Source organism: Microcaecilia unicolor, chromosome 1, assembly GCF_901765095.1.
Source record: "Microcaecilia unicolor chromosome 1, aMicUni1.1, whole genome shotgun sequence".
Classification (NCBI taxonomy): Eukaryota; Metazoa; Chordata; class Amphibia; order Gymnophiona; family Siphonopidae; genus Microcaecilia; species Microcaecilia unicolor.
This window is the reverse complement of record NC_044031.1, coordinates 140701041-140713566: the sequence shown is the minus strand read 5'-3', so window position 1 is coordinate 140713566 and position 12526 is coordinate 140701041. Positions and strand designations below refer to the sequence as shown.

General features: G+C 41.5%; 1 protein-coding gene across 2 annotated transcripts in view; it reads left to right on the top strand.

Moving 5' to 3' along the window:
- The window catches only part of COL28A1 (collagen type XXVIII alpha 1 chain), a 378659-nt gene that overhangs the window by 332239 nt on the left and 33894 nt on the right, over nt 1–12526 (top strand). For both annotated transcript variants that reach the window (XM_030200920.1, XM_030200909.1), the window contains one exon: nt 5995–6170. In XM_030200920.1, coding sequence (XP_030056780.1) covers nt 5995–6170 — 176 coding nt within the window. The remainder of the gene's footprint in view (nt 1–5994; nt 6171–12526) is intronic.

Here is a 12526-nt window from a genome sequence, read left to right as displayed (position 1 = left end):
AGGGTGAAATAATATGGAAGTTGTGTTAGTCCACATTAACAGAAAATAAAGAGATACCTTTTTATTGGACCAAATTCAGTTTTTGACTAAATTTCAGAGGCCAAATTCTCCTTCCTTAGGTCAGTAAACTATCCTGATCTGAGGAAAGAGGCTTTGGCCTCCAAAAGCTGGTTCAAAAATGTACTAAATTAAACCAATATTTATTTTCTAATTTAGTGTTGTTTTTTATATAAATATTTTAAATGTATTGAGTGGAATGTGTCAATTTTTAAAATGTATATCTCTACAGTACAGAAGGAAATGCATCACTGTTTCTGTTTCTCTGGTGTTACACTGTATGCAGAGTTTGGTTTCTTGGGTTTCAGTTTTAATTTTTGTCTACATAGTTCTGTTTTTAATTTGTGGCTACTTATTCCATTCTTGGTGAGAGTCTGCCTGTGTCCTGCATTGGTGAAAGAGGCCAGTTATCCTGATAACATTGAATATCTGTATGGAATAAACCTGTACTAATCCAGTTTGTCTAGTAGGTATATTAATGTTCTAGTGCCCACCAATATGTTTACTCCGTAGGTAGGCCCTTGTTGTGTGACTCCTGGAAATAAGTTCTATTATGGTATGGTAGGTTTGCTTTATAGGTCCTACGTGACTATTACTAGATTTTTGATTTGAATTTAGCTCACCATTCTCAATTGTAGCTCAATGTGACTTACATTCAGGTACACTAGACATTTCCCTGGAGGGCTTACTATCGAAGTTTGTACCCGAGGCAATGAAGGGTTAAATGACTTGTCTAAGATGTCAAGGAGCAGCAGTTGGATTCGAACCCTGGTTTCCCTGGTTCTCAGCTCACTGCTGTAACTATTATGTACAGCTAATACATAATCCAAACCTGGTGGCCATTGATAGGCAAATCATTTTATGCTTACCAGTAACCACAGGATTTCTGTTACAGTGCTGATGAACATTACTGTTCACATTGCCAACAGGAAAATGCTGGCTATCTGGGCGCTAAGTGTTAAAGTACCTGTGTATATTTCTAGAGTGCTGAAAATATTGTTCTGTTAATGTGTTGCATTATTTTGATTATTTGGCACATAATTCCCTGGAATGTGTTCAATGTGTATAATACCATCAGTAACAGAGGTGCTGGGTGGAGGAGGCAGCTGTGCTCAAAAGTGCCCCCACTGTCTTTTTAGTACTGACACAGGTGTCACCACCCCAAGGATTTTAACATGGCCCACCACATTATCCCAGCCCTGCCCCCTTTAGTCTCCCCACACATCCAAGTCACTGACCTTGGGACACAGTGACCTATCCAGTTTTCTGGATATCCATAGTGAATACACATGAGAGGATTGCATGCATTGCCTTTGTTATATGCAATCTCTCATGTACATTCATGATGGATATCCTGAAAACCAGAATGTCAAGGTATGTCCTTGGGACTGGGTTAAGAAGCACATGTTTAAATTATTGAATTGTATTTGACCCCAAAGCAGGGGGCAGGGCAGCGCAAAAACAAAAATTGGTCCAGAGTTCCACAACCTCTTGAGTTGGCCCTGATTACAGAATACTAGCCAAAATCAGCATTGATGTGCCTATATGAAAGCATGAACAATTATGCCAAGTGTATGGCAGGCATAACTGTTCATGCTTAAATATGGCAATTTAGCACGTACCCTTAAGCTAAGTGCTTTGAAAATATGCCTCCATATGTAACTAGGAGCCCAGTACCGTGTACAACCTTTACACTTACATGCTAACTTATGCGTGTAAATTATAGAATAGTGCTTTAGCACTTATGCACGTTAAGTGTGAATTATGTGTGCATAAGTGCTAATATTCTCTATCATACATGCACAAATGGTGCCTAACTTTAGGCAGCCTGTTATAGAATTAGGGAGTGTATGATTTACATAAAATTGACTAAATATAAATTGGTGTGGGAACTTGAGAGCTAAAGGTGGAACTGGAGTGAAGCTTGTGTCCCTCCAAACAAAAGGCATTCTGCTGCCCCTGGGGAGGGGAGGGAAGAGAGAAGGTGCTGGGAGGGGGGGGGGAAGAGGACAGTTGCTGAATGGGTGTGGGGCACCATCTGATATGTTGCGGGGGGGGGGGGGTACCAGAAACTCTTGCACCAGCCATGCCTCACGGACTGAACTTGGACAAGCCTCGTTAATGGAGGCCCGGGGTATAGTGCGGCTAAAGGCTGGTTGCACAGGCCCTTCACCCTTAGGGTCATTGGGGACAAGGGAATGAATCTACTTCAAGGCCCGAGCTTCTGTGGATGTGGGTGATCTTCTTGGCACTCTGCTCACAAATCATTACAGCTATTCAAAAAAGAGCAATATTCAATCAAGGTAGCTGTCCAAAAATAAATGAGTATTGTGTAAGCAAATTCTTCAAGACAGATACAGTTTGAGTGTAATGCCGAATGGATCTTCAGAGTCCTTAAATCTCTCTCTCTCTCTCTCTCTCTCTCTCTCTCCATTCTACATGACTATCCCATCTCTTTCACTCACCTCTGTTCTTCTGGTGACTTCTTCAGGTCAATTTTCAGTGGTGCACAGACCACTAAACTTTAAATGGCTTTCTTATCTATTTAAAGTTATATAGATTTTCAGTGGCACTAACTATTTAAGTAGTGCCACTGAAACTTCTTATATGTATTACATAGATTTGAATTGCAGATCTAGTTTTAGTGACTAAGAAATCTATGTTCAAACTTGAAAGCATAATTTATATGGAGCAAATTCCACCATACAAATTGGAGAGAACCACTAGATAGTCTTATATCCAATTCTCCACTGATAAAAATATATAACTATTTGAATTCTCTCAGTAGCTAGTACCACGTATGCACAATGAAACCATGAATACACATTGAAACGGGGCACCTCGCAGGGACAGCAGTCTACTTTGAAATGAAAGATGAGATAAGTTTGATCAGTTCATGTTTGTCACCCATTTTTTTGTGAATTGTGGGCACATTCTAGTTTTATAGCACTATTCTGGGACACTGATTCCTTTCAGTTGCTGGTATTATATTATTAATTTGGTTCACAGCATAGAACCTCAGGGATGTGTGAACAATCTTACTGATATATCAATAGTAGACAAGTGTGGCTCCATCTGCAAGTATAAAGGCATTGAAATGGCCTATACTGTGACATACTGATAGGTTCTATTTTCACAAATATATATTTATGCACATTAGACATTGCATATACGTGGTACTAAGAAATTCAAGTGGTTCTATTTTTGCAACAGTGGAGAGCTGGATATAAAGCTAATTTATATGAAGAGCAGCTAAATTTCTCTGCTCTCCATATACCTTTTTTCTTTGGTCCCCAGCCCGCTCTATATCCTACCCAAATTAAAACAAAGAGTTAATTCTAAAAACTAGGTGCTAACATTTACTTGCTAGTTATGCACATAAATGTTTTTAATATTTGCATATATGTGTGTATGTGCCAATCTGCCACCTTAATGCTATTCTCTAACTGTGCTCATATCTTTGATAGCATGTAGTTTACAGCTGAATGTATACATGGGCGGCAGTGTCTGGGTGGAGCATGGCTGGGACACACAATTACTTGTGTAACTTACAGAATTCTGTAATTTATGTGAATATCATTAGAATTCAGGTGCACACATATAAACTGTTACGTTAATAATCTATAAAGGAAAGTAAGTGCCTAAGTTCCTATATATAGGTACACTGTTATAGAATTACCCTCATAGAGATTTATATAGTCAAATATGAAGCATTCACCATGGCAATATTTTAAGTATAAAGGACTTAACATGATGGTCCTCACTGCTGCCCACATAAATCCTTTTGAAAACTGACCCACTTGAGTCTCCTCTACTTCATGGAGCCTCACAGGGACCTGTAGTGATTCTAAATACTCGATCCAACACTCTGGGTTCACTGACTTCATTTAACTCCTTTACAGGACCGTGCCAACACGGTAAGTGAGGTAAGCATGGCAGGGGGGCGCCGCCCTCTGGGGGGCGCCGCCGCACCATGCTCACCTCGCTTGCCCTCCCGCTCCCATTGTTCAACTACTGCCCGCCCTCTTCTTCCCCTCCAACATCCCTTTTCTTTTTTTTCTTTTTAAATTTACCTCTGTGGCGGTCCAGCAGTGCAGCGTCAGTGAAGGAGGCGGCGCTCCCGATGTCTCTAGCCTTCCCTTCGCTGTGTTCCGCCTTCTTCTGACGTCAAGGAAATGACGTCAGAAGAAGGCGGAACACAGCGAAGGGAAGGCTAGAGACATCGGGAGGCGAGCGCCGCCTCCTTCACTGACGCTGCGCTGCTGGACCACCACAGAGGTAAATTTAAAAAGAAAAAACAAGAAAAGGGATGTTGGTGGGAGAGAAGAGGGCGGGCAGTAGTTGAACAATGGGAGCGGGAGGGCAGGGGAGAGACGAGCATGGATGCAAAGGGGGAGGGGAGAAGAGGGCGGGCCAGGCCAACTGAGACATGATGGGAGCGGGAGGACAGAGGAGAGAGGAGCATGGATGCGAGGTGGGGGGGGTCATGGAAGGGAGAGAGGGGAATTGCTGGATAGGGATTAATGGAGGGTGACAGAGGAGGGGGCAGGGGACAGAGGAGCATGGATGGGAGGGCAGGGCTCAGGGAGAGAGGAGAAATTGCTGGACATAGAGGGGAGGGAAGAGAGATGAAGGAGATGAAATGAGGGAAAAGGAAGAGAGGAGAAAAACTGCACATGGATGAAGAAAATAGGCAGAAGCTGAGGACCAGAAATGAAGAAGAAAGGAGGAAAGGAAAGAAATAAATGGAAAGGAAGCCCTGGAAACGGAGTTAAGAGGACAGATAGCAGCAGAATTAGATACTGGGCCAGCATGATCAGAAAAAGAAAGTCACCAGACAACAAAGGTAGAAAAAAATCATTTTATTTTCATTTTAGTGTTTGGAATATGTCCACTTTGAGAATTTACATCTGCTATCTTATTTTGCAATGTATAGCAGTTTGTTTCTAAGAATATTGCTGACAATTCCTATCAGTGTGGCAAGTGGTGAGCGATCATTTTCACGGGGGGGGGGGGGGGGGGCCGCCACCGCCGCCAACTGATAGTCTGCAGGGGGGCGCCAGAGACCCTAGGCACGGCCCTGCTCCTTTAGTTCATGAAACCTCTCTCAGGGATTCTGCCAGCTACTTGTGACCTGGCTTGGCCACTCCTGGAAGCAGGACACTGGACTAGAAGGACCATCGGTCTGACCCAGTATGGCAATTCTTTTCAGTTCAATGATTTTTATTGAAAAATTTAACATAATGAACAACAGCATACATATATAACAATTCTTATATTCTTATTTGTGGCGAAGCCTTAATTCACACTTCTATGGGAAAGGACTCTCATTTTTCCATAGGCCACTTGGTGCTAGGCCCCACATTTTCACTATGCAGGCTCTCTGGCAAATGAATGCCAGGGATTCTGCAAGAAGGGCAGAAAGAGTCATAAGAAAAAAAACAGCTCCCCCATTAGAGCACAGAGCAATTACATCATCAATATATTACCATAAACACACCCACTACTCTTCAGTACTATTAGAGATGGAGAGAGGTCTTTAAATTATCCAATAACTGATGCCACAGAGAGTGGTTTAATCTCTGAAGCTGGGTCACAGGGACAAAAACCCAAAACCACAATAACTATTTTTGGGAGAGTTAAGTTGAGATATGCCCCCTACCCCGATATTCATATTTAAGTATCACTTCTATTTTATTTTACATGGTCTTAATAAATTTGGTGATGCAAAAGAGATAAACATATCTCTAGCCTTTATTTCTGTACTTATCTTGAAAATAGGAGCACTTTATTTGACCTTCTGCTTATGTATTTTTCTTTCATTTGTATATGTTTGTAGTACAGTCATTATTTAAGTAATCTTTTTTTTTCTTTCAGTTTTGACCATCATTTTGCTTCATATTCACTAACCTTAATGTGTTATTGGGCCTTTTTCAGCTCTGGAAACTAAACTCCTGAAAAAAATCTGTGAGAAAAACTTAAGCTCGTATATCAGCTTAGTTCTCGGTTCATCCCATCAGCCTGGATTTTTAAAGCCTGATATTGATGGGCTGCCTGCTGGAACTCCAGCTCCTATTCTTTCACCACCGCCGTTGAATAAAAGAATTGACTCAGTAAGTAGCAATGAATGACTACATTCTGAAAAATAAAAACCATTTAATTTCAATGATATTGAATAAAATAGGTTACTGTTTAAAGATATTTACACAGGTACAGTAGAAGTCATAAAATCCGATTGCCGGAAATCTGGACCACCCGAGAATCTGGGTGGTCTGGATTAAAAATTGCGGTTTCTTGACTGTCCAAGAATCCAGACTCCCTCCTACCCCCCCCCCCCCCCCCACCACACACACACACACACACACATTTCACACACAGTTCGGCATCTCTCCCTCCATTCCCGGCTGTACCCTGCGTGCGTGCTTGCTCTCTCTCAATCTCCCAGACCCGCAAGGCCCCCCATGGCTATGCCTCCCTCCTTCCTTCTCTCTCCCCCGCAAGGTCCGGTGCCTTTCTCCCCACACCCAGCCCTGCCCGCTTGCTCTCACTCTCACCTGTTCGTTCCAAAGTCTTCAGTGCTGCAGCGCTAGTGGCAGCCTTACTCACTGGCTGCCTCTGGCATGCACCAGGCCTTTCCCCTCTGGCCTGTCCCACCCTTCCTGCAACAGGAAGTTGTATCAGAAGGAGCGGGATGGCAGGGCCGGTGCTAGGGTCTCTGGCGCCCCCCTGCAAACTATCAGCTTGCACCCCCCCCCCCCCCCCCGGGTCCAGCATCTCTTTTCTTTCTTCTCCCTCTCCCCTTCTCCCACCCCACACCCTTTTTCAACCCAGTACCTTAAAAGGTGAAGAACAAAAGTTTGTTTTTTTACTCAACAGCTTAAGTGATTTTGATACTTTGTCTGCTTCGGATGCTGTCATTCATTGGTACGAGTCTGAAGTGTTTGGATCTAGTTGCTTCCTTTAAGACTGTTACGTGTGTGGAAAAATGTAGCACCCCCTGGTTACGGATAAGTTGAGGTCTTCAAAGCAAATGCTTAGAAGGAAAGAGCATGAATGGCGAAAATGGCTGGATGTTGTGTGTTTGATGGAGTATCGAATGCATTTGAATACCTTTCAGCAGGAGACTTTGAGGGCTAAAAAGTGTTTCTGTGATGAAACTATTGCTAGAGTATCTTCTTCTTAACAGCTATTTAGAACAGTTAAGAACTTAACTACTGTATCTTTTGTGTTTCATGTCAAGAGTTTGCTGATTTTTTTTCAGAAGAAAATAGTGGATATTACAAGTTCTTTTAATAATTGCCATCTGAACAGTCTAGCGGTGTGAAGTCTAAGTGGTTGGACTTTTCTGCAGTTTCTAAGGAGCAAGTTACGGCAGTGATGAGCAAGTTGAATCCTTCACTTTGTTCCTTGGATAATTGTTCTTCGACAATTATTAAATCTTTAAAAGCCAGCTTGTTGAATCCTTTATTTACTGTCATGAACAAGTCACTATCATAGGGGATCATATCTGGGACTTTGAAATAGGCCGCTGTTTGTCCTTTACTGAAGGGTGGAACACTCAATCCTCAACAAGCCGTGAACTATCATCCAATCTCAATGTTGAAATTCTTAGCAAAAATTTTGGAAAGGCTTGTGTTGGATCAATCGCATGATTTCCTTGAACTAAATGATTTGATGTTTGCCAATATGATTTCAGATCTAAACACTGTACTGAAACGCTGTTGATTCCTATATATGATTTTACACATGCAGGATTTGATCAGGTTGAGGAATATCTAATGGTTTTCCTGGCTATTTCCACTGCTTTGACACAATCCATCATGAAATTTTACTGTCAGTTATGTTCTTTAGGGATTCAGGGAATGGTCTTAGAATGGTTCTTTTCTTTTCTATTTGAACATTATTTTCAAGTCTTGAACATTATTTTCAAGTCTGTTTGAGTAAGGAGAACTCATCTTGGATACCGATTACTAAAGGTGTACCTCAAGGGTCCGTTCTTTCACCTGTTCTATTTAATATCTAGTTGATTCCAATTTGACGTGTTCTCTCTGGTATGGGTGCAATACCGACTTTATGCTGATGATATTCAAGCTTTTTCCCCAGTAAAGTGTTCTGTCTCTGACACTGTCTCTTTTGAAATTGTGCTTGCAGAAGTTAGGATCCTGGTTTAGCATCAATAGGTTGAAGTTAAATGTAAGGAAAATGCAGATATTGGTGCATTCAGCTTTGCAGATACTGAGATTGTTTTCACCACAAATATAAATATCTTGGAGTTCTATTAGACTCTAAGCTAACTTGCAAATTTCAAATAAGGAATGTTATTCCGGAAGCCTTCTTCAGGTTAAGATTATTAAGACGTTTGAAGAATTTGTTATCTGAGATAAATTTCTGGACATTTTTGCAAGCTTTGGTATTATCTGTTCTGGATTACTGTAACTCACTGTACTTGGGCCTCCCTAAATTGATGATTCATGCTCTTCAAACTGTGCAAAATTCTGCTACTAAGCTTCTGACAAGATTGTCGAAATCTGATCACATTACATCAGCTTTGAAGGATTTGCACTGACGTCCTGTGCTTTTCCGGATTAGGTTTAAGTTGTTGACCTTGATTTTTAAGGCCTTGAGCAATGATGCACCCCTGGTATTACCTTCATCTTTAAGATTGTATCAGTCGTCTTATAGTTTACATTCTGTCGATAAAGTTTTATTGGAAATTCCTTCCGTTAAATGTGTTAGACTTGAGGCTAACTGTTCAGCAACACTTCAGATTGTGGATGTGTCTCTTTGGAATTCTTTGCCTGTGAACACATGTATTATAACTTCAATCTTTCAGTTTAGGAAACAGTTAAAATAATTTCTTTTTGCCCAGGTTTTTTCAGTTTAGTGTCTAGTCATGGCATGGGGAGTTCATTCGGTGATTCTTTGTTGTAGTTTTTCTGTATTCTGCTATGCTTTTTGTGTCTTTTATTGTGTATGTTCCTGATGTACACCGCCTAGGACTAATGGATAGTTGGGTTTAGAAGTATTTCAAATAAATATCATAAAACAACTCATTATAATAAAAAAAAAAAAAAAAAAAATCACTAACTCCATTAAACACAAAGAGAGCTTGCAAAAACTTGGTCACACATAGAGAGCCTATCCCGGCCGTTAAATCGCTTTGAATATGGATTCCTACATCTTTTATGGTAGTCTTGTACATCTTTGTTTACAATGCAACCTCTGTATATAGTGTAGCAGCTATGGACCCTGACAGCTGCTATTTTCAGCTGTATGCCAGACCAGGAGCACAATGACAGGAAGATAACACTGACTTGCAGGTTTGGGAATTTGTTCTCTGTTCCAGGTTGAGACCAGTAAAACTCTCTTCACACCATCCCCTCTCCGATAAATCTATTCAAGCTAGATATTGTTTTGAACCAAGGATTTAATGAATGTCTTAAGGGGCTGTTGATAAAAAAAAAATCAAAGAATGGCAGAATAGAAAAATAATAAATAGTTACAGTCACTTATGTTTCACTGGGACTTCTCCTCTAACTCTTTCCCCGGAATACCTTGTAGAGCTGGTCTGCAATCAGATGTGGTAGCTCCTGGCTGTTCTTATCACAGATTCAGAGGATGTATTCTGCATCCTTTGCCAGGATCAGGGGTTACCTGCTGCTCCATCATATTCCAGCGACACGTGGAATCCTTATGGATAGAAATTCCATGTGTGAAGAGAAGGAGTATACCGGTAGGGCTGTACTAACATCCGCCAGGACAGAATAAACAGACAGCTAAAGAAAAGTTTGCAGGAATTAGGAAAGCTGGCAAATTGGGCAACAGTAATAATGGGTATACATCGGTGGTATAGTGGTTTAGCCAGCTAAGGTCCCACCGGTACCTCACAGGTTACGAGAACCCTCCTCTGTTAAACTGCAAGGGTATAAAAAGGTCACATTAGTAGAACCACTAGAGGTCTCTGCCATCTAAGCAAAGTAGAAACTTAAATATCTCTACAATAGGGTAATAGCTTACCCAGTTCCCTTTGGTATCCTTATCTAATATACAGGGCCAGCTCAAAATGTTCTGATGTTATAAGTCAGCTTTTTGCTTCGGTGCCCCTCTACCTGCATCAACTCCTATTGACCAGTCGGCAAGAGAAGGAGCTGAGCATTAATGGGGGTATGTCCTTGAAACAGCTTTATGCGAAACATGTGCCATGTTGGACTGTTTTGCCCTGAGCCGACAAAGCTAAGTCTTTTTATTTAAAGAATTACAAGCTTTGTATGTGAGATAACTATAAAATATAAATGTTTAACATTAACAATATATAGAGACCGATGACGAATTATGTGTTTGATTCTTGAAACTATACAAAACCTTCATTAGTTTTGAGGTGCACGACTGAGGACTGCTATAAAGGAACAGTCAAACCTGATTTGATAATGTATATTTGGACTCTAGCATATGTTTAAGCATTATAGATTCTTTGCCAGAGTTGGGATTAACGTTGCCATAGTCTTTGAAGTTTATCAACTCCTATCGAGCCATCTTCTCTTCCCAGTCCTCCTCCCTTATCAGCTCCTTTCTAGTCAGCTTCCCGCTCACCCCCCACCCCCTCCCTGACCCAGCCACCTGCATCAGCTCCCTTCAAGCCAGCTTCTCCTATCCTCTGCCTACATCAGCTCCCTGTCAATATGGTTTATTAATAAACAAACACCCAACCTGGCCACATTTTGCCCAAAGGCTTTGTCAGGAGTAAAACTGCAATACAAATATATAAATAAATTAAAATCATACAATAAAAGAAACATCAAAGCCAAACTTTTAAAAATAAATAATTTGATTCCAAATTGAAAAACATGCATGTGATCAAAACAAAAAAAAACTTCAAATAGTTTAAAGTGAACGTGGAGTCCTAAAGAACATAGAGAGTGGTATGATAAATTGTACAGCGCTGCGTAACCCTGGCAGCGCTTTATAAATGTTAAGTAGTAGTAGGTGATCAAACAAAATTATAACTAGTACAAGATATTCACATAAATATGTCATTTCAAGCAGTGTGATTCATCTGTAAGTGTGTGACAACATCTTAATAGCAAATTTAAAATCACAAGTGTGAAGCACAAATAAGACTGTATTATAACAGACAATGCCTGTTTTGAGCCAGCATCCCCACTGAATCAGCTCCTACCCCTATCTAGCCAGCCTTCCCCCCAGCCCCCAACTGCCTGCATCAGCTCCCTTATACCCAGCTTACTTGGATTTCAGGGCTCTGTTCTCTCCTGGTTTTCTTCTTATCTCTCCCATCGCACCTTTAGTGTATACTCTGGCGGATCCTCCTCCACTTCAATCCCACTATCAGCTGGTGTACCTTAGGGCTCTGTCTTGGGACCTCATCTTTTCTCTGCCTTTTTGATGCTGTTTTTAACTCCTAACCCCTATTCACTTGTTCAGTATCAATGTATGCTTTATCATTCCCACCTTAGTAATTCCCTTATCTCTTATTTGTCCTGTTTGTCTGTCCTGATTCGATTGTAAGGTCTTTCAAGCAGGGACTGTCTCTTCATGTTTACTTGTACAGCGCTATAGAAATGATAAGTAGTAGTAGCCAGTACCAAAGTTTCCAAGTTTATTTAAGTTTTACTATTTCGCTTTACAGGGGACCTCCAATCTAAAACAAAGAAGTGAAAGCAAAAGTAACGTGAAGAACGTAACATGAGTGAAAAGGGACATGAGGGGTAGAACTACAATATCAGATAGGATAGTAAGTAGAGAAAAACAAAAGGAATGGACTGGGTGGGGTCAGTCTGCCACATAAGGGGAAAACTCCCTTATATGGCAGTGGCCCCACCTGGTGCATCCCAGGATGCACCATGTGGGGCAGGGCACTGCCATTTTGTAGAAGATGGCACTGGAGGCAGGAGTGAGTAGACAACACTCATCCCTCTTTTGAGGTACAGGGACTGGGAGGCCTTAGTGAGGGGTTGGGGGTGGATGAATGCCACTAGACACCAGGGAGTGTATATTGTTTTCTGTCTGAAGCGAGGGGGCCCCCTAGACCACCAGTGACTTATTTTTTTTTAATTCAGGTCAGGTCATATTGGGTGGAGAGAGGGAGGGGGCTGGTTATGGGTGTATGGAAGGGTGGCAGTGAAGTCAAGGAGCTAGTTCTGTCGGGGAGTGGGGTTGCTAGTAATGTCAGGGATTTGGAGGGTGTCAGGGTGTGGGCAAAGGGGAGAGATATGGAGCTGATGCTGACCACGGGAGCTCTACACCAGCCTGAGACCTGGCAGTAGATTTCTGGCATTGAGGTCTTGTGGTAGACATCTGTGCACAGTCCTGCATTGCCACAGGCTAGCTAATAGGCTCTTTAGCATGCATTTTAATAAGCTATGTGCTGATATCTACCACAGGAGTAAACCTCAACACAGCTTTTTAACATCCAGTGACCATTAATGTGCAGGTAAACTCTCTTTAAGAGCGC